The 22,295-nt window shown below is 43.5% G+C and overlaps 3 protein-coding genes across 3 annotated transcripts in view; 2 read left to right on the forward strand and 1 right to left on the reverse strand.

Moving 5' to 3' along the window:
• On the forward strand, positions 1-5,480 carry fth1a (ferritin, heavy polypeptide 1a). The gene is made up of 5 exons (XM_063013316.1): positions 1-253; positions 3,289-3,394; positions 3,733-3,879; positions 4,516-4,641; positions 4,741-5,480. The coding sequence occupies exons 2-5, from the start codon at positions 3,293-3,295 to the stop codon at positions 4,897-4,899; spliced, it is 534 nt and encodes a 177-aa protein (XP_062869386.1). The 5' UTR covers positions 1-253; positions 3,289-3,292; the 3' UTR covers positions 4,900-5,480.
• Positions 5,481-8,753: 3,273 nt separating this feature from the next.
• On the reverse strand, positions 8,754-16,701 carry lmnl3 (lamin L3). Its single transcript, XM_063012556.1, has 11 exons — positions 16,304-16,701; positions 14,951-15,107; positions 14,285-14,410; positions 13,657-13,827; positions 12,925-13,050; positions 12,421-12,641; positions 12,115-12,334; positions 11,905-12,012; positions 11,664-11,783; positions 11,134-11,244; positions 8,754-9,512 (listed from the first exon to the last, which is right to left on the reverse strand). Exons 1-11 carry the CDS (start codon positions 16,699-16,701, stop codon positions 9,471-9,473), a joined length of 1,800 nt encoding a protein of 599 aa, XP_062868626.1. The 3' UTR covers positions 8,754-9,470.
• A 2,461-nt stretch (positions 16,702-19,162) lies between these two features.
• LOC134331136 (ADAMTS-like protein 3) overlaps positions 19,163-22,295 on the forward strand; it is a 43,549-nt gene continuing 40,416 nt past the window's right edge. The window contains exons 1-2 of the mRNA XM_063012417.1: positions 19,163-19,446; positions 20,765-20,883. Of these exons, the coding sequence (XP_062868487.1) occupies positions 20,818-20,883 (66 nt within the window). The 5' untranslated portion in view covers positions 19,163-19,446; positions 20,765-20,817. The remainder of the gene's footprint in view (positions 19,447-20,764; positions 20,884-22,295) is intronic.

The following is a 22,295-nucleotide window of genomic DNA, read 5'->3' on the forward strand; positions in this document are numbered from 1 at the left end:
TCAAATAGCTTGTGGTTCCAGACAGAGAGAAGGTTCTCCGCTTCAACAGTGCTTGAACGGCAACCTTAGCTTCTGTCTTACACCGCCTTCAATCAACATTTCTTTAATTCGGATCGATTTATCACTAAGTAATCGCTTGTTTTCAAGTTAATCAGTTCGCACGACTTAAAACGCGTCAATCACTCGTTTGAATTCGACCCGCATTGCTAAGTGCTAACGTTTCTCCTCTCAAGAAAACCCCTGCGCATCAAAGGTAAGTCTTTAAATTGTGTTTTGTCTCTAGAGTATACATAAATATAACATAGTACAGCTGTTCTAGTCTAATCAAACGTATAAATCAATAATTAATAACGCACCGTTATAAAAACAGGCCGTAATTTTTTCCCACACTCGTATTCAGCAAACCCCGCCTCTTTGCTGGGATTGGTCAGATGTGTGTAAAGCGCTTTATGATTTGCTAGCGCTCTGCGCCAGGTTGTGATCAGCCAATCGGTAATCGGTAGGCTGGATTTGTCTGGAAACGGGTGGGTTAACGCTACGCATTTGGGACGTGGTTGCGTGGGTAACTGTAAGCTGCACAACCACGTTACACGATGTGATTACATTTAAACTGTTTAAAATGTTTAGTTTTAATTAGGATTTAACGTTTTATCATTAGTTTATTTTTTAATGCACGTTTAACATTCTGATACCCTTCTAATGTTAAATCCACACGTAAAGAGAATTTAAACCACAAACAAATACTAATCATAAATATATTATATTTTATTAAGGTAAACATTTAGAATTGAAGCACTGCATTATTTTAATGCACATTTTGTTGAGCTCAGTGTGTGTAAGTGTAATCTAGCTTAATAGTTCGAGTCCTGTATAGTGCGTTTGGTCTCAGTCTGCAGAACCAAACCCTATTATGTCATCTGCCATGCTTTATTTCCTATTTTATTATTCCCTCATTTTAATTTTACATATTTCCTACCAATTTATAGATAGATAGATAGACTGGCATTTATCTGTAGTTGCACTATTGACCTCAAGCACAACAATCAATAATTAAACTACATGCTGAGTCCTGAATCCCTGACCCCCACCCCCCCCAGCCTACACGGTTCTCTACATGTTTTGGTATGTTATGTATTTAAATCTGGTTCTGCTTCCGTTTTTACCTAAACAGAACTGTTTACACCACAAATCTGGCGAACCCTTAATGTACTCTGCCAGGTTTTATTATTATGTGCCCTGTGGAATTCTACATGTTCTGATTCGACAGGAGGAGAGTTTCATAACAGCCCTGATGAACAGTAGAGTAAAGAGCACACCAGACATCAGGAAGTCTCATTTAATATACATCTTTCTCCTGTAGCTTCGCCTGTATTACATTTGATAGGTTATTGAGAGAACTGGATCACTATTTCTGTACCGTCCTACACAACAACGTAGATTTTAATCAGTTTAATCGCTTGCTATACAATATAATTGCTATCATTCTTACTGGTTGCAAGTATAAAACCCATAAATTTCCATTAAACATGTATGGTTTTGTAATTCATGTCCTAGTTCAATAAAAAACAAGAGCAATAAGGGCCTTGCTTAAGAGCCCAGCATTGGCTGGAAACTGGAATTCGAACCCACAATTTTCCAGTTGGTACCCACAGCTCCAACCCAAAATGTTCCAGTAACGGCTCATCCTGCCATTTAAAGCTTTTTTTTATTGTAGTGTTGCACTAAACCAATGTCTCTGATTATTAACCCATAGAGAATCTGCGTAATCAATTAAAGCTTTAATTAATTAGGCTACAAGCGTTTGTGTTTGACTATAAATGATCCGTTTATAAGTGAATAATGTTGTTCGTTCCATCGTGGCCTCATTAAAGTCGGACTTTGAGCTGCAGTTCGGGTTTCTCCAGCAGCACGAGTCCTATCGCCGTGGACCAGGCCTCGTGCAATCATGATTAAGCGTTTTTGTCATGAAACGCTGATAAGAGGGGCGTCATTGTGGCGGTTTCCTGTAAAGCACAAACGGTTATGAGCGGGGAGAAATCTCCCGACGAGGTTCATAAAGAGCTCGTCAGCTGTTCTGGACGTTTGTGCATGACTGATCTCTCTGTGCTGTCTGTATTGGACACTAGTACGTTTGCTTTGGGGTTTAATTTGGCTTGCAAGTACTACTGTTTACAAACTGTAGTTTAGTGTTTTTGATGCCACACAGGACACAGTAGCGACACGAGACTTTTCCTCTGTGTGAAAATGTGAAGGGTGAGTTTATATTGTCGAATATGATCCACTCCCAGCCCCCAATCGCAGATCAAGTTAACGTGACGAATGACAACTGCGTTCACTGGTTTCCAGTAGGTGTTTCTATAATGACGCACGTTCAGTTTGTGCTTAGTCATATCACTTCCCCAAAGGATCTCACTCGGTGGATTGAGACTAACAATAATTAATCCATAGAATTACATATAATAATTATAAATTCATAAAATTCTTCACAGTAGTGAGCTGGTGTGGCTTAATTGTAAGAGCCTGTGATCCAGGGCTCCACAAATTCTTAAACATATCCGTTTCGGGGGCAAACATCAGTCAAGAAGGGCTTTTGGTGTAAAACCTGTGCCGAATTAAGTATGCAGATAAACGAGCTGATATATCGACCCTCGACGAGAGCAGCCGAAATGCATCCTTCACATTCTTTGCTGTGAGTTTGCAGTATCGTTGTGTAGAATTATTTTACCGTCTCGGTTCTGTTTGTGCGTTTAGTATAAATACACTCGTCACGTTATAAAATGAATGTTTACGTTAACACTTTGGGTGTGGTGGTGATTTTTTTACCTGATTAATTAATAGCATGAATGCACTAGTGCTACAGAGCTGAAAAGAAACCTGCTGCAGCGTTTTGTCCAGAATTTGTGTAATGCTGGTTATGATCCGTCTCCAACAATAAGAAGATCCGTACAGATCAGAAGTGCTTACGGTGCTGATATTTCATCGTTGTGTAACTTTATAGTCGGTGCATGAAGAAGTGATACAGGAAGCTTCATGTTGCGGTGCAGCTCGTGCTCTCCCGATGTTTTCTGATGACTCATTTCCTCACAAATCCAGTAGAGTCGGGGTCGGGTCATCCCTAATGCGTTTTTCAGCCAGTGGTCATGCCGTGTGTGGGGAATCCAGGATTGTGAGATAATTGTCCGCGTAGGCGCCCGGATTGCCGGTAGCAGAGCCGAGATTCGAACCCGTGAGCTCGAGATGCCTTTGGTGCGCGAGTGTTATGTAACGGTGACGTTCGTGTCTCTGCAGCAACATGAGCTCTCAGGTGAGACAGAATTACCACCAGGACTGCGAGGCCGGCATCAACCGCCAGATCAACCTGGAGCTGTACGCCTCCTACGTCTACCTGTCCATGGTGAGAGAGAGACTGGGAGTCGTTTATTCCTGTTTAAATAATGTTTTATATTTATTTATATGAAATGAAGTAAAAACAAAAACAGTTCCAGAAATGACACAATCATGTGTGTGTGTGTATATAGTGGTGTAAAACTCAAAGTATAAATGGTTTATCATTTGTTTGGGGGGTTTTAAATACGTTTTATTAAAGAGCTGTGTCTTCTGATCTGTTCCTATGGGCAGGTGCATGATGGGAGAGCGCACCGAGTTCAGTATAAATGAGCTTTGACCCCTGGTGTACGCTCGGGTCCGTGCTGCTCGGTTTTAACCCCTTATTCTCTCTCCCCTGCGCCTCAGTCGTACTTCTTCGACCGAGACGACCAGGCTCTGCACAACTTTGCCAAGTTCTTCCGTCATCAGTCTCACGAGGAGCGCGAGCACGCCGAGAAACTGATGAAACTCCAGAACCAGAGGGGAGGACGCATCTTCCTCCAGGATGTCAAGGTACGGGGAACGTACAGAGGTCATCGCCCTCATCCGGCCTGGTGTCGGTGTGTTCAGTACAGAGAGAATCCGGAATAATGGTGGTCTAATGCTCCCAGTGTTCAAATCTCACTCGGTAAATACGCCATGCTGCTCTCCAAGAGTCAGTCAGAAGGGGTGTGAGATAGTTTGATACTAAACAGTGGGGCGGTACGTGATCGGGTTACCAGATCAACTATAACTGGCCAGGTTTATTGATCCGCACCTGAGCAAGGCCCTTAACCCTCAGATTGTACCGAGTCGGTGTTAAGTTGCTAAATGCATTTCCGACCCTACTGAACACTGTCCCAGTTTAGGGGAGTGGTGGTGCTGAAGTCCAGATACCGAGGCTCCTCAGGGTGGAGTTCTTATCACTTACAGCCAGGAGCGCTGCAGCGTGACTGCCGTTTAACAGTCCAGCGCAAAGATAACGATCGTCTTCACAGAAAGAATCGTGAGGTCGGTTTTTAAGGGCAGACGTTAAGGTACTGGGTTAGAAATCAAATGGACGCCGGTTCAAGCCCCCACCCCTGCCAGGTTGCCACCGTTAGGCCCTTGAGCAATTGCTTCGGATGAAAATGTAAACGATGGCGCGGCTCACGGGTCCTTGTGTTACAGAAACCCGAGCGTGACGAGTGGGGCAGCGGCGTGGAGGCTCTGGAATGTGCTCTCCAGCTGGAGAAGAACGTCAACCAGTCTCTCCTGGACCTGCACAAGCTCGCCGCCGAGCGCAACGACCCTCACGTAAGCAATCCCCAATCTGTCTACCGGAATCACAGCTGATCATGGTGGCACTTTTAAAGATGCTCATCAAGATTTCACTTTCTGCTTCTTCTGTTCCAGATGTGCGACTTCATCGAGACTCACTACCTGGACGAGCAGGTGAAGTCCATCAAGGAGCTGGCCGACTGGGTGTCGAACCTGCGCCGCATGGGCGCGCCCCAGAACGGCATGGCCGAATACCTGTTCGACAAGCACACACTGGGTGAACACAGCAGCTAAACCCCCGACCACACTACACCCTCCAGATCAGACTCTACATTTCTTCTTCTTCTTCTGTTGTTCATCGATCTGTCGGTCCCAGAAACCCCAGCGTTCACGTTTATCTCCGCGGGTTTGCTAGTTTGCGGTCCAGCCGAAGGGGGACCACGCCCGGTTCGGTTCGGCTCGGCCTGCTTGCTCGTGAGCGTGCTTTAATTTACAGATAAACGTCGAGACGCTGGGTGATGGTATTTACAGTTTGCATGTACCTGCTTTAAAACTACGTTACCCAGAAGGCATTGCCCTCGATTTCTGAAACGATTCCTCTTTTGTTTTTGCTGATCTGACCGTCTCAGAAACCCCAGAGTTCCGCTTTATCTCCACGGGTTTGCTAGTTTGCGTTCCAGCCGGTTCGGCTCGGCCTGCTTGCTCGTAAGCGTGCTTTTAATTTAGAGGTAAACACTAAGACTCGGGATGGTCGATGGTATTTAAATGCTGCATGTTCCTGCTTTAAAACTACATTACCCAGAAGGCATTGCTCTGTATGCTCTTTTACTGTGTGTTAAACCCCAGTTAATAAACCTTAATCTCTGGATTCTGAACATTTGGTGTGTGCGCTTTTCTTTGTGTGTGTGTATAGACGTGGGTTTAAAATAAATGTGGTTTGTTATTGTTGGTAAACAGGCCACCACCCGTTCTTTCTACAGATTATAACGTATCGTTAGACCATTCATGTCTAAAACCACAATGTTTACACAGCACAACTCGGCCATAAAAAGAAAATATAAAATTGATCCATAAGTCAGTATACTATAAACAGACTCGAACCTAATACCCATCATGCCATAAAGTAATACGTGTTAAAACATGGCATTAAAATCCAAACAAACCACTTTCATGTCTTACTTTATCAGTAGTAAAGATCCTGCTTGTGTTTTCTCCTCTTTCCTGTTTGTTTTTATTATTACTCTTCACCTCTGGGTGCTCGGAGCCTATTGTGCTACCCTACTACAGCGGGTGATTCAAATCTCACTGGTGCTATCCACCAGCTGGTTGTCTACACGACTGTCCCAGTGATTCCTGGTTTAACCAGGCCCACCATGACCCTGACCAGAACAAAGTGCTGGACTAAAATGAAATTGGGGTGAAAATATTTCAGCTCGTGTTCACAAGGGCAGCTCGGTGGGTAGCACTGTCTCCTCGCAGCAAGAAGGTCCTGGGTGGTTCGATCCCCAGGCGCGTGGCGGTCCGGGTCCTTCCTGTGTGGAGTTTCCACATGAAACTTGTTTATCATTTTACAAGAATGGTCAGTTTGTTAGGAACATGGCTGCGTGTGTCGGTATCGGTCTTTGGAATTCTGAAACCTTCCAAAAGTCTCTGTTAATTGAACTAAGAAAGCAGAAACTTAAGAATTTAATGCAAATAACTAATAAAATATAAAATTTCCAGTCACAGATGTCAGTAAGAGTGTGGTCCATAGTGATACATCCTATGTGATTTGGGACACCGCCTGTAACCGACGCTTTCTAACAGCGTGACTACCAAGCAGGCTAAAAGCGGTGTGGTTAGAAAGATACGACAATCTCTGTTTACACTGAAGTGTGGAATAAACGCACGTCCACCCAGCAGCACCATTCTGATTAGATCTTCAAACTGGGCTCTTAATGGTTTTGCAGCCGGTTTACAGACAATAAATGTCCAAGTGTTTGTGAAGCTAATAACGTAAACAATACTAATACTGTACTGAGCCAAGTCGCCATTGTTTGGCCCACTTCTATTATTGAGTGGGGGTAAAATAATTCAGGGGGGTTGGAAACACTGAAAGGTCTTAATGTGCTGAACCTTTAACGTTTGTATAAAATATTTTTATAGTTTGAAATGAGCTTGTCTTGAAAATTCAATTATAATGCAGTGAATCGTCTTTGAATCTTTGTGGTAAGAGGAAGTGAAAACCAGCTCCATTTTCCAGCTCCAAGACATCTGTTTAAAGTTTAAAATAACAAGTGTCTGTTTCTGTTGAAATGAAACCTGCCAAAACCTAAAATAAATCATATGTGCGGTGATTTATTATTTCACTTCTCAGCTCTTCAGAAGTTTCACTTTTCATTACAGGTTTATAAGCAGCGAACAGAAACCTGCAACTCACAGCTGGAAAGATTTAATTCATTATTTTACTGAACATCCTGGTCAGGGTCTAGGTGTCCTGGTAAGACCTGGGTGCACATAGACCTTGAACAGGGAGCCAAGCTAAATCATATGGATGAGAAAATGTGGAGGACAAGCTAATGCAGCCTGACTGTGTACTGACACGGGCCTTGATCTCAACCCTACTGAACTGCTTTATGATGAATTAGAATGTTGATTGTGACCAATGGGGTTTATCTGTCTGAGCTCCTATTTAAAAGCTACTAATTTATAATTGCAGTGTGCCAAATTCTTTGTTTTTGTACATTATTTACTTATTTATTACAAGCTCCACAATGTTTAGTCTGATGGTTTGACATGTTGTATTGTACACCTGTATATGTATTTATTACAAATAAAGGCTTTCTATTCTATTTAGCAGTTCTTTCTGCTTTAACTGATATTATATAGTTATTTACTTTGTTTATTTATTTGTTTTTACACACAAGCTCCAGAATGTTTCGTCAGATGGTTTGACATTTACAGAATTCAACGAACGTTTATATTCAAAGCAGCTTACAGTTCAGACTAAACACATTCGAATGTTTAAGCAATATGGCAGAAGTGAGAGTGGTGATACATTCTTAATAATATGGGTGAGCAAGAACAACATCTGGTTATATGGACTGTACTCTGCTAGGTGTGAATATTTAAATGGAACAGAACTTGGGCTGCGAATGATGACGTTTCTCAAGTCCATAAGAATGCAAGTACAGAGAAGAGCACAGACTGAGGAAGCAACCAATAGCTGATCTGTTGCTGCACAGTTTGTGTTAGTCGTCGTCTAGTCCTTCATCAGTGCAAAAACTGATTTGTATTCATAACTTCAGTAGCATTTAAAGTATTCAGCATATTAATAACTTCAATAGCATTTAAAATAATCAAATTGCTCCAAAACAAGTTGTATTTTATCAAGTGTAACTCACATTACATACTACAACTCTTATACTGACACTTTCACCCTTTATTACATAATAAAAAACTGATTTTTATTCATAACTTGTATTAAATGTCTTGAGAATATTAAGAAAACTGACAAAATAACGTTGAAGGAACATTCTAATAAAACATCCATACAACCAAAATGGAACGTTAAAAGAACGTTCAGAGGACCTTATTTAAAATGTTCTTTAAAGGGAACATTACAATGTTCCCACAACCAAAATGGAACGTTTGGGGAACGTTCTCAGAACGTATTTTTGTTAGCTGGGAGACACTAAATTGTCCATGACTGTTCGATAAAACCTTGTGAACTGATAAATCTTGTGTAGTGAGTAACTACCGTTCCTGTCATGAACAGAACCAAAGTGTAAAACATGACGTTAAAATCCTAATAAACAAACAAATCACTCAGGTTTCTATACATAATGGATTTGGTTGTTGATGTGAAGACGTCAGATGTTCACAAACTTTTGGTTAGGGTGGGTGTGTGTGGCAGAGCTGGGATTCGAACTCTCAACCTTTCAATTGGATAAGAGCTTTGGGCTGAGAGTTCGAATCCCAGCTCTGCCATGCAGCCACGGTCTGGTTATTGAATATCGTGTGCCACCTAGTGGTGAGAAGAGTGAATCGTACATCGTAAACATGGGTTATGTATAGCCCGATGATCGGTACATCAGATTTATAGGAATAATTCAGCCAGAAATAAACGTATAAAATCGTATTCAGATAATAATCAGCGAAACACAGAGTCACCACATCTTAAACTTTATTGAATAAATGTATAAAAGTACATATTAATGAAATAAACAGTGAATAGGCTGCAGGTACAGCTGCTTGTACAGGTCTGCAGAAGCGGTCTGTATTAGCAAATACGTTTGTTTGTTTAACGATGGCTACAACTGTCAGAACACTAAATAAAAACTACATACTAAATATAACACCAACATTAACAAAACAAACGGAATTAAACGACATTTTAAGGCATTCTGTTGGAATACTAATGAAATTGCGATTGTAAGAGAGTCAGTCATGGCGAGTTGAACTAGTCCCTCATGTTTGTCAAACTTCAGATTAATAAAATATTTACGGTATTTATTCTTATTTAATATCAGTCAGTGCTGTATTGAAGCACTTCTGTCTACAAACAAAGTGCCACATAATGAATAAAGACGTTTTGGAATCATATTTGACCACAAACTTCGATCATATAAACAAACACAAACATTAGCATTAACGTTAGCAATGTGCAAGTCTAGCAAGTGCAAATGAGAAGGAACTCCAGAACCATCATGATGGAGCTCAGAGGTCCAGACTCGGTCCTGTCCTTCATATTTAACTACATGTGATCTGGACAAGATCACGTACGAGCTCACGGACATGAAGTTCCACGTCTAACACTAACTACTATACAGATTCTGAGGTCTTGTTGTCCATGTAATGGTCCACTGATATCTTGGTTAGATGAGCTACATCACAGCACAACTGGTCTCCTGGTTCTCCACAAATCCCTGTAAAACAAACAAAGTGCTCCTTCAGTCACAGCTGCTGACCTCTGCAGCTTCATTTACTTTCTTATGATGAACTGAACTCATCTCTTAGGTTCTCCAAAGTTCAACACATTTAAGAAGACCGATTTAATTGCTCTGAATGCTCTTTGACTGAATGTGCCAGTCTTTACCACACAGATAGACCTCACAAAGACATTTACCATTTACAAGTTACCATTTCGTCTGGTTGAATAATTGAAAATAAATGATTCACAGGTTTCTTATGTGTTGACATGGCGTGTTGCACAAGACTGACGCTGCTTTAACACGGGGTTTGGATACTAACACACAAGCATGAAGCTCAAGGCAACGTGCAAAGCAGTACTAATATACACTGACCAAAAGTATGTGGACACCTGACCATAAGCTTGTTGGACTTCCCATTATAAAACCATGAGCATTAATAAGGAGTTGCCCTTACTTTGCATCTAACAGCTTTCATTTGGGAAGGATATCAACATGATTTTGGAGAGTGTCTGTGAGAATGTGTGTCCATTTAGTAAAAAACATTTGTAACGTCAAGTACTGATGTTGGATGGGAACGCCTGGCTCGCAGTTGGCATTGTATCTCATTGTCAGAGTGAGACTCAACCCATAATAGGCCACTGTGCCACCTAATGCTAATGCCACCTAATCGTTTTCTCTTGAATAACTGATTTGTACATACCTGCTAGTATTCAGTGTGAATGAAACACATAGACTCAATAATTAAGGGTGTCCACATGCTTTTGGCCACACAGCATAACGTTCAGTAGCCGGGTGAACTGCAGCAGGTTCCATGCACACACATCAGCACTAAATCTACACCAGCATGTTCAGGTTCTCACCTACAGCTCCGACAGCCTCGTCAGGACAGAGCGCAACATTTCGTTTTCTTTCTTTTAGGCTTCACATCACAAAAAGAGTTAGAAACGTTAGCTACGGATCCGGATACGTACTGGTTACCGATAACATAAAAGATCTGGGGTGTGACGACTGTCATCGGGCGCATCTTTTCACCTGGCAGCAGCAGCAGCAGAGTTTCACTGTGCTCACAGCTCATGGTACAGAGATCCGTATTGTGCACGGAGAGCCACGCTATGAACTCTGTAAATACCCCACTAAAGAAGCTGCCTCAACCAGAAAAGGCTGCAACTGCACAGCAGCCACGAAACCTGTAAGCAATATTGTGCCTGTTTGGGGGCCCGGCCAGTTCGATAGTACTACCTGGAATACAAACTCAAAGCTTAATAGCACCCAGAACACTTAGAAACTTAGATCTAGAAAGTTCTCAATGCCTCCAGATATAGTTGGTGACCTCTATGTGCCCAAATAAATAGGGCTAGTCTGCACCCTTTTAAAAAGTACATGGAACAGTATCGTCATGTCAAGGTTCCAGCAGCAAGGAGGTTCATTCTAGAGACACGGCCAACTGTGCTCACTGATGTTGTGAATAAACGAGAGGCACCACCGGAACAAAAACTGTCCTGTATTGTGGTGCATGGACTAGGATACGGACAGTATCATGGTATTAATGTATCGTCACACCCCTGCAGATTATTCTGGATGGGTAGTGATGTTAGATATTCCAGTTGGGATTCACCTGTCTGCGGAGGCGAATCTCTGATCCCACTGCACTCTCTTCATCCAGGTCCTCATCATCCTCTCCATCGGTTCCACCCTGCAGCCTCACCACACACCTCTCTGCGGTCTCCTACACACACACCAATATTTCAACATCTTTATTCAAATCAGCACGATGGCACAACATGGCAAAAGTATGTAGACGCAGGACGACGAGTTTGTCCGACATCCAGTTCCAACTCATCAACATTAATATGGAGAGCAACCACCTGAACCCTGGGGCCTGTACTGTTCTGGAAAGGTTTACCACAATATTTTGAAGTGCAACTGTGGGAATTTGTGCCCATTCAATCAAATAAGCATAATGTAAAACGAAAAGGCCTGGCTCGAAATCAAAATTCACCCCAAAGGTGTTCAGTTGGGTTAAGATCAGGGATTTGTGCAGGCCACTGCAGTTCCTTCAGACCAAACTACTTCTTTATGGACGCAACTTAATGAACTTAATAATTAGGTGGGTGGCTATGTGATGATCACATGAGTACATCTTACTTCATGTCGTGGATTGAGAAGACAGACCCGGACATCACTCATGGGCCCCCATGTCATGCCGCTCCTCAGGACCAGGTCAGTCGGGGGTCTCTGCTCCACCTGAGCTCCTGCAGACCAGATCTGAATAAAAACAAGACATCACAGAGTCCTTCATGAACCACACAGTTGGGATGGAGCAAATTAAGACCAGGATAACAGTGGTGTGTGTGGAACATGAATACTGGTTGCAGATAATCTGTACCGTCACGGTCTGTCCAGCACCCAGGACACACGAGGTTGGAATTCTGAAAGTGACGTCCGGAACGCCTGTTTGGCTTCGTCTGACCACCCAACTTCCCAATGACTGATCCTGAAACGACAAGAAATTCAACCTCATTCACAAAAATTCCTCAAACATCTCAGTTGTGACATCACAGTTCTGATCACTGCGAGAAGATGGAGAAGGTCCGACCATCTCAGAGCTGTTCCTGAGCCTGATGAAGTTTCCATCCAGGTCGATCTCGTCGATGGATACACAGCCGCGTGCAGACGAGTGCTGGGACATTTTGAAGCTGGGGGAGAACCCTGTACCCCCCTCGTGTTTGCGTTTCTTGCCCCAGGCTTTGCGCGCGCCCTGTATGTGGGTACGGGTGATGGGCACGTGATGGGCAGGACTCGGGGAGAGATTCATTCTGTGAAGACAAAAACAAAGACTCAAAACAGCAAAACATGATGCTGGTACAAAGAAAAACCCCTGAAACGTGAGACGTGGTCCTACCGTTTCTCCTCTCCCTCTAACATCTTGCGGTAGGCGTTGATCTCCATGTCCAGCATGAGTTTGACATCCAGCAGACTCTGGTACTCCTCCAGCTGTGCCTGCATCTGCTGCCTCATATCAGCCATCTCCTGCTCCTTCTGAGAGAGACGCTGGTGTCCGAGCTGCCTCTCCCGGTCCAGAGCTCGCTCCAGATCCTGAACCCTCGCCTCCAGCTCTCGATTCTTCCAAAAAAAAAAAAAAAAAAAAAAAAAAAAAAAAAGAAATAATGAACACTAAATAAAGAAAACTCACCCTCACAGCCACTATTCTCACCAAATAGACAGCAAGATAAGCACATTTTCAGGTGTGGTCTTAATGTTTTGGCTAATATGTCTAAATATTATAATCAGAAATGCAGCATGATTTCAGTTTCTGCACAAAATTGTCACCAGCTCAACGTAATTACAGTCTGAACCGTAACAGGTCAAAAACACGTTGTATAAAGGTGTAATATAAACAATGTACCGATTTCTGCAGACCGCCGATCATCACAGACTGAGATTCCACTTTTGTTCTCGTCTCCTCCAGCTCTTCTCTGGTCGAAGTGGCGTAATCACTGTTCTTCAACGCCACCTGCTTAGCGTTCTCCAACTGCAGCACAGAAACAAAGAAATGCATCACGTTTAATTGTCCTTGCATGTGCAGCGTAAATCACATTGTTTCCTTTATTTACTGAACTGCTGGTAGCTTTAACACCCCGACTGTTACAAACCACATTTATTTCAAGGACTGTTCAAACTGATCAAATTTCAAATGTATTTGTATAGCGCTGTTTACAACAACTGACACACCAAAAAAAACCTTATAATTACAGGAAGAAACCTTAAGAAAAACCAGACTCGGCAGGAACCTCCATTCTCCTCGTGGCCTGGAGAATCATTTGAATGAATAGTATTTACACAAATCATAAATACACACAATTAATTTGAACTAAAAGTTATAATTAGCCAAAAGAATAAACAAGCAATTTGAGTTCTTCATTAATCAGTCCAGTCTTTAATAAAGTCAATACTTACTAGTCATCACAGTGGAGAAATTGTAGCACCACTATTCTTTACAGAACAGCTTTAAATCAGCTAAATTTCAACTCTAGCTTTAAATTTGCTTTTTTATTTGCTAAATACCTGTTTAGTGAAAACATGCATTACAGGATAATATGACACTGTATACATACACAGGAATACATTGACACTGTACCTTAGCATTAAAGGTGCGGTCCATGTCCTCTTTGTACTGCTGGATCTGGGTCTCGTGCTCCTGTCGAAGCTGCTGCAGGGCGTCAGCTAACTTACTCTCGAACTCCTTCTGTCGGCCCGAATCCACCTCCACCAGCCTGCTCTCGTACCGACTTCTCATCTCACGCACTTCCTGCACACCAAATCACCAACGAGAACGGGAGAGTAGCTTTAGTACCCTCTAAAATATCAGAATAATGTCGGTCTGTTCTGGAAGGTGCAGCAGGACAGTCATGAGAAGAACCTGAACCCCATGGTGGATTTAAAATCTAAAAAACAGGTCACGTTTCTTTCCTTCAATACTTTTAAACTCACAAACACACACAAATATACGACTAGCCTGCCAATTCTGATTATTTTAATTTGTTGCTTTGTAACACAATCCAACAATTTTAAATGAAAAGAAGAAAATCTTTGGTTTAATGATGAGACACTGAAAATAAAAAATGATGCTTGATTTATTCTATTCATTTTTTCCACACATCAATAAACAGGATCTTTTCTTTCGTATCAATCAGCCAACGTAAATATTCTGTATTTATAAAAGGAAGTCGTAGAAATAAACACAAACAGAACTGATGACGTCCGACCTGGTCGCTAAGCTGCTTCTGAAAGTCTATCTGCTCGTTGAGGGTCTGGATCTGGTTCTCTGCGTCCACTCGCCCGAGCATCTCAGAATTGACCTGAGCTTTGGCGTTCTGCAGCGCGGCGTCCAGCTAAACAAAAAGAGTGTTAGATTAATTTGAATACACACAAAATATTCAGAATATAAAAATCCACCTGCTTTTAAATGACGACAGCTCATTTACTGGCTTATTTGGTCCCGTAAGTTAATTTTGGATTAATTAATTAATTAATTAATTAAGGAACCCATTTAAAAAACCCTTCTTTCCACCCTCTGGCACGGCCATTTGTGCCTGTTGGACGCCCAGTAAGGCAGATAGCACAACCGAGGCTCAAACTCCAGAGATTTCATTGGTACAGTGTGGTTGGTTCATTTAAGAACATTTTAACAATATCAGTAAATCATTTAGCACCATTTATTAGTGAAATTCACTTCTGAATGTACTTTTATGGTACTACCATGAAGAAACCTTCATTACACCTTCATTTGAAGAGTACCAAGCAGAACAAAGAACCAATAATTTTGTGATATACATTAATAACATGCTATATAATTACACACAGTGGAACTCTGGCCTCATCATTCATCCCTAAAACCAACCCTCGGTTCACCTTCACCAGCTGAAACTCACGTTATCCACTTGTGCTCTGAAATCAGCCACATCGTTCTCCAGTCTGCGGTTAGCTGCTAGTAAATTAGCATAATCTGCTTCTTTGGAATTGAGAGCAGCTTCCAGGTTCCTCCAGCGTTCCTCGGCGTGGCTCAGCTCGGCTTCCTTCTTATTGTTCCTGTGAAGCAAAGCCAAGAACTTTAGATTCTCACCAGTTAGTGTCCCTCAAATGAATAAATAAAGACTGGATGTTTTCTCTGATTGTTGCTGACCTGTTTACGTTTCTGGTCATAAAAAAACCAACAGTCACACCGGCTCTTTGTGGATAAAATTAAATACCAAGACTTAATGTGCAAATGGGTGAAAATTCGGCTCTAGTGCTACAAGCAGAAGATATCAAGGTATCATAACACTGTAGCCGCTAAGCAAAGGAGTCTGCCATGTTTTCAGTTGTGAGTGAGGTTCTTGTGGGGTTTTTAGAACGAACCAGCCCTGTTTTCTTTTTTGGTACACTTGCTCAGTGTGAATTATACAGTGACAGTTGGTGGTGGGGTCAACTTTATACATAACTTAACTAACAACTCTCCCGAAATTAAGCTTTTACCCCTTCTTGGGGGTTCAAGTATTAGTTAACAGGGTCAGACCTCTTAACTGATACATGAAGTGTTGTTTTACCTTTTTTTAGGGGGTCCGAATATTAATAAACAGGGTCAGTCCCCCTAATTAATACTCAGTGTCGTTTTAACTCTTTATTTTGGAAGGGGGGTCCAAGTATTAATTAACAGGGTCAGACCTCTTAACTGATACCTAAAGTGTTGTTTTACCCCTTTTTTTTATACTTGAAGTGTTGTTTTACCTCTTTTGGCGGTCCAAGTATTTATTTGGAGGGTCAGACCCCTTAAATAATACTTGAAGTGTTGTTTTACCTCTTTTTGGGGGGTCCAAGTATTAATGATGAGAGTCAGTGGCCTTAATTAATACTTGAAGTGTCATTTTACCTCTTTATTTTGGAAGGGAGAGGGGTCCGAGTATTAAATAACAGGGTCAGACCTCTTAGTTAATACCTTAAGTGTTGTTGTACCTCTTTCTAGGGTGTCCAAGAATTAATTAACAGGGTCAGACCCCTTATTTAATTCTTGAAGTGTCGTTTTACCTCTTTATTATCTTAATTAATACTTGAAAGGGGGCCAAGTACTAATTAGGAGGATCAGACCCCACATCTCTCCTAATTCGAACCATGCACTTGCTTCAATCTCTCTGATTCTGTCCTCCACATATTTCCACTTCACTTCCAACAGTAAGATCGAGTGCTGTGCGTGAATACCGTTAAATACCGATACCGTGATATATTGTAGTGAGCTTGTCCTGTCCTACCTGGCCACCAGTTTGCGGTGGTCCTCACACAGTTGGCTGTACTCGATCTGGAGCCTGGCTCTCTCGTTGGCGGTGTGGTCCAGGGTTTTCCTGGCGTCCGCCAGTTCGGTCTCGTACAGCAGGCGAACGTTCTTCAGCTCCCGCTCCGTGCTCTCCTCCTTCTCCTCCAGGATCAGCCTCGTGGAGGTCTTCTCGTTCTCCAGCTGCCGGACCCGCTCGATGTAGTTGGCGAGCCGGTCGTTGAGCTGTCGCAGGTTCTCCATCTCCTGCATGCGGCTCAGCCGGGTCGGGCTCACCGAGGACGGGGATTCTCCGGCAGCAGCGGCCGCCGAGGTGCTGCGTCTCCCCCCGGTGCGCACCGAGCGCCCGGCCCCGCTCTCCGGAGTGGATGTGATCATAGCTGCTGGGTTTCAATCTCCTTTGTGTTTTTGCGCCTTATTTCACACTTTGCGCTCAGACAAACTCCCAAACTGCACAAAAACACACCAAAAAAACTACCGAGTCATCACAAACACACACTCAGCACTGAGAATCCGGGCTTTACCTTCGGTTCCGGGGCGCAATCCAATAAAATAATAATAAAGTAAATCTAAAACATGTGGAATCGAAAGAAAATCGCGCGTTTGTGATTATTATAGGAGGTTTATTATAGCGCGCAGCTGCAGTTTGTGGACTGATGGCACGGAATGGGCGCGGTGACGTCACAACACAGGCATCAAGACACGTGGTGGGTGCAGGTCTGGATTTAAAGGACCTGTTCCCACAAATTGATGCAGATTTGAGCAGGTTCTCATCCTATTTAATACCAATATATCATATGACCAGGCGCATCTGTGTTGTTCTGTGTATGTTTGAGTGTAGCAGGTGTAGCAGTGTGGTTGGGGTGGTTCCTCTTTCCCTCCAGTCTTTTATAAGTGGACACTTTTTTTATGATCACAGGACGTTGACAATGAAGTTTAAAATATGCCAACATCTCAGCAAGGCTGATGAATGCAGGACAGAGGGGTGACAGAGGGGTGACAGATCAATGCACAGGTTAAGGTCAGTAATTGTATACCCACAAGGTTCATCTGTACGGTAGCTGAGGCTAAAATAATCGATAAATGAACGGACGTACCACGTAGGTGTTCCTAATAAAGTGCTCAGTGAAACCACCAAGCAATGAGTTCCCACAAACAGCAGATGGAGGCAAAATTCAGATCATGGTGATAAAACACATCAGGTTTCAGGTGTTAAACATGTCCAGACTGGACCAGTGACATCACTGTGTCTGCCAGTCTGTGGAATATAGCAGAACCTGATTCGGACACAGTGACATCACTGGTCCATTTGCCTCTGGTTCTTTTTTTTTTTTTAGAAAATGTGTAGGAAATAAAACAATGGAATTTTTTTTAAAAGCTCTTCTCACTAAGTCACTTTCTAAGTGACCGTATCCTAATCAGGGTCTCAGGGGGTACTGGAGCCCATCCCGGCTCTCAGTGGGCACAAGGCACACAGAAACATCCTGGACAGGGTGCCAGTCCATCGTAGGACAGACACACCAACGCACATACACATTTAATGGCAATTTTCGTATCTCCAATTAACCAAGTTACAGTATTAGGATTTTAAAGCATACTCTAGCCACTTCACCTACTGGCATGCAAGTAAAGTACCTGGAGAAATACCTCGTATAGCAAAACAACTACTACTGTATCATGCCAGCCTGCCGTGTCCATGCTGGCTGGTGGTGAAGGAGGTGGAGGCGCAGATTGATAGAAAAAGCAGTTCTAAGAAAACTGCACTTCAAAAGCATTCTCCGCACCTAATCAATCGTTTCTCACTAGACCTGGGGACAGGCTCTCCATTATGTAAGTAAGTGTGTGTGTTGCGTCCAGTGATGGACTTGGTGTGCCACTATACCCAGATTAAAACCATCTATGGTTTGATCCTCAGTAGCTCTTCTGCTGGTCGGTATCAGATGCCACAACCTTTATGTCCTCATGTCCTGCTGGCAGTTGGTGGCTCGTCCTTGGATTACTATGGGTGGGGACTGCCTGTTACACCCCTTGCTGTTTTAGAGATACTCAAACCCAGTCGCCTGACCATGAAGATCTGGTCCTTATCAGAGTCGCTCAGGTCTTCATGCTGATCAGATCTGCTGCAATGAACACGTGAACTACGAGGAACCTCCACCAGACACACCAAGATCACCAGCATTGTGCACATTTTTGGGGGTGGTTAATGTTTTGACTGTAGTTGTTAAAATATAAAATGTAAAGGATCATGATGTCAGAATGATGAAGTGAATTTAGTGTAGCTGCAGGATGTTCTGATCACCAGCTGATGTTTATTAAACCCACAGACGTCCATTTCCACGGCCAACTTCTACTCTTCACCTCCTAATATCCTGGCGACCAGTCATGCCCTGTGTGTGTGTGTGTGTGTGTGTGTGTGAGCTTCATATCCTGTAATACGACATACAGCTACATTCTTAACACACATCCAAAAAAGTACCCAAACTGTATGGCCAGAAGTATGTAGACACCTCTTTTCATTACTGAGGTGTTGCACAGCTCCTGGCTCCAGGACAAGTTGTAGCCTAGTGGTTAAGGTACCGAACTAGTAATCAGAAGGTCGCTGGTTCATGCTTCACAACTGCCAGATTGCTGCTGTTGGGCCCTTGAGCAAGGCCCTTAATGTTTTGGGGATAGGATGCACAAACTGAAATAAATAAACACGTCATCTTAACCATCACGCCCTCATAATCCTCTCCTGAAGTTTCCACAGTGAGGAGGTTCTAGCCCAGTATCCTAATTCTCACCCCTCTCCTCCTCCTCCTCCTCCTCTTCCTCCTTCTCCCCTGTGTGGAGGGATCTGGTCGCCTAGTGGAGCAGCAGCAGCAACAGCAGCACAAACCTGAACCTCAGAACCTCCCTCACATCACACAGATCCACCAACACGCTCCGGATCCACCCGACTGGACTTTACACTCCCGCACATCAGATCGGATCAGATCGGGACAAATCGGAACACATCGGATTAGATCGGAACGGATCGGATTCGCTCGTATTTCTGCGTAACTTCTCCGACTTGCGGCTCTTTCCTGCGCAATAGAGACGCAAAATGTGAAAGTGCGCGTGACTTCCACTCGGGACCGAAAGGTAAGAGGTCCTTCCCTTACGTGTTTGCTCTCAGTCTGATGTCTGTCTGATCTGATCTGATCTGATCTGATCTACTTGTTTATATCCCCGCTGGTCTGATGATCAGAAGTGATGCGCAGATCAGCGTGATGTGGAGTATTATCAGTGCAGCCCGTTTAACGCATTGCTGATTTTTAACGCGTGCTGATCGATCACAGTGTGGTGTCGGTGTTGCCATGCAGGACTGCATTCGTGACCTGTATATCGAATCCAGATAATAAAATGGAAGTGTTATTATCAACCTGTGTGGGGAGGATGAACTGCAGGAGGTTCTGATATTTGATGCAAATGAGCGGTGCGCTTAATATAAATCATTAGTTTGTTTATCTACCCAGCAACTAGCACACAACCACCTCACAACCACCTCACACAACCACCCCACAAACACCATGTATCTATTACACAACCACAACACAGCCACCTACCTCACAATCATCACACAATCACCGTACAATAACCACACAACCACCCCACAGTCATCACACAACTATCATACAATCACCTCACAACCACCTCAGTCATCCAAAACTACCACACAACCACCACGTAACCACCATGCCACTACCACACAACCACTATGCCATCACACAATAACCTCACAGCTACAACACCACTACTACACAAACACCACACAACTACCACGCAGCCATCACACAATAACCTCACAATCATTACACCATGCAACTACCACACAACCACCACGTAACCACTATGGCACTACACTCAAAAACCGTACAAGTACCACACAATAACCTCACAGCCACCACACACCTTACAATCACCAGGCAACTATTATACAACCACCTCAAAATCAGCACACAACAAACCAATGACAGTTAGAAAACCTTATTTGCTTTACCTTAAACCTTGTGCAGAGAATATTTTAGGTCACGTGTCTGTGTGGGTGCCTGGCCGGCTGATAGCAGAGCTGAGAATGGAACTCCAGAGCTCAAGATCTCAGCGCTGATGCTCCCACCTCATAGTGGTACAAGCCAGCGTACCACGACTTTTGGTAAATTCGGATGTTTTGCGTAGATCTGTGCACGGAAACGTGCTCAGTGCTTCTAGGGGAAGTTGTAGCCTGTTGGTTAAGGTACTGGATTAGCAATCAGAAGGTTGCCAGTTCAAGCCCCACCACTGCCAGGTTACCACTGTTGGGCCCTTGAGCAATGCCCTTACCCCTTAATTGCTTACATTGTATACTGTCACAGTGCTGTAAGTTGCTTTGGATAAAAGCATCTGATAAATACTGAAAATGTAAATGTTTCTCTCTCCACAGGTTGAGACTCGGCTACACCTCGCTGGATTTGGGATAAAAGCATCATCGTAACCATGACGATTTTGGTTTTGGCGTTGTGGAGGATGAGCACGGCACTGGGTTTCTTCTCTGGAGTTCAGGTAGGACCAACGTCAGCCAGAAACTTTTGGAAATGCTCGGTTGCTTTGTAACAGGAACGAGTAAAAGTGGAGCCTCATCTACTGAATCCCGAGGCCACCTGTTTTGTTTTACCTGGTCAGGGTCGCGGAAGGTCCGGCTTCCCCGGAATCGCTGGGGGCAATGAGTTAACCAGCTCCGACGAGGCACCAGTCCGTCATGGATTATCGACCTCAGGAGACACCGCCGATCATGCCTGTATGTATCAGTATGTAGACGCCCGACCGGCTGATAGCACCGCTGGTCGGTTCAAGCGCGAGGTTTGTGTGTAAGTGTTGCACCACTGCTGAGCTCTTGAGCTCTCAAGCTGTCCTATCGACCTTGCTGGGCGCCCACCAGGCGCCCAACAGGTCCATGGGATGGTGAAGCACCTGATATGATAGTGTGGGTGCTGCACAGCACCAAGGATCCTAAGAAACTGGGTTGAATCTTCACATCCAGTCAAAGTCTGTAAGGAGTTTTGTTTCCTCTTAGCTTATCATCATGCAGAAGGTGGATTGACTGCTCTAAACCGTAAGAAAATATGTAGCGGGGTGTACCTGCACCTGTGTTTCCAGTTGGCGCCAGAGCCACTGTGACCCTGACCAGAATGAAGCGGATAGTGTAAAGTAGAAATGAGCTTTTCCATGGATCAAAATTTCATTGTGTGTCTGTGGGAATTTGTGGCCATTCGGTCAAGGAGTGTTTGTGAGGTCAGGCACTGAAGTTTGATGTGAAGGCCTAACTCACAGTCAATGTTCCAATTCATCCCAAATGAGTCTAATGGGTTTAAGATCGTCTTTTAGACAAGACAAGCTGTTTTGTGTACAGGGATACAGCCATGCTAGAATAGGAAGGGACCTTCCCTAAACTGTTACCACACAGTTGGAAGTGCTCTATTCACAGTCACTTAGTCATAAATAGACCAGAACTATTTTTTATAACCATGATCAATAGTTTCAGGCTTTGCTGATCAATAATCTCTACATTCAGCTCCACCTTTACTGTTCCACCTTAAGAGCGTAACAGTTTGGGGAATCCCCCTTCCCATGTCAGAGAGGAAGCTGGTACAGCAGCATCTCCATTTAATTGGCCGTAGATCTGAATAACAGCGTCCACAAACTTTTGGCCGTGCGGTGAATCACAGAGTCGATTGTCGTTCAGCTGAAACCTGATTCCAGATTTAACGCCTCTGTGTTCAGGACGGAGCAGCGAGGTGCCAACTGTTCCTACAGCACACAGTAAAGTGGCACCGGTGCCAGTTATATATAGTGGAGAGAGATGTGGCACACACACACACACACACACACACACACACACACACACACACACACACAGAGAGAGAGTGAGGACATTGAGGACGGGCGGTTGCTGGGTGTGTGTTGATTGTAATTTG

Source organism: Trichomycterus rosablanca, chromosome 17, assembly GCF_030014385.1.
Source record: "Trichomycterus rosablanca isolate fTriRos1 chromosome 17, fTriRos1.hap1, whole genome shotgun sequence".
Lineage (NCBI taxonomy): Eukaryota > Metazoa > Chordata > Actinopteri > Siluriformes > Trichomycteridae > Trichomycterus > Trichomycterus rosablanca.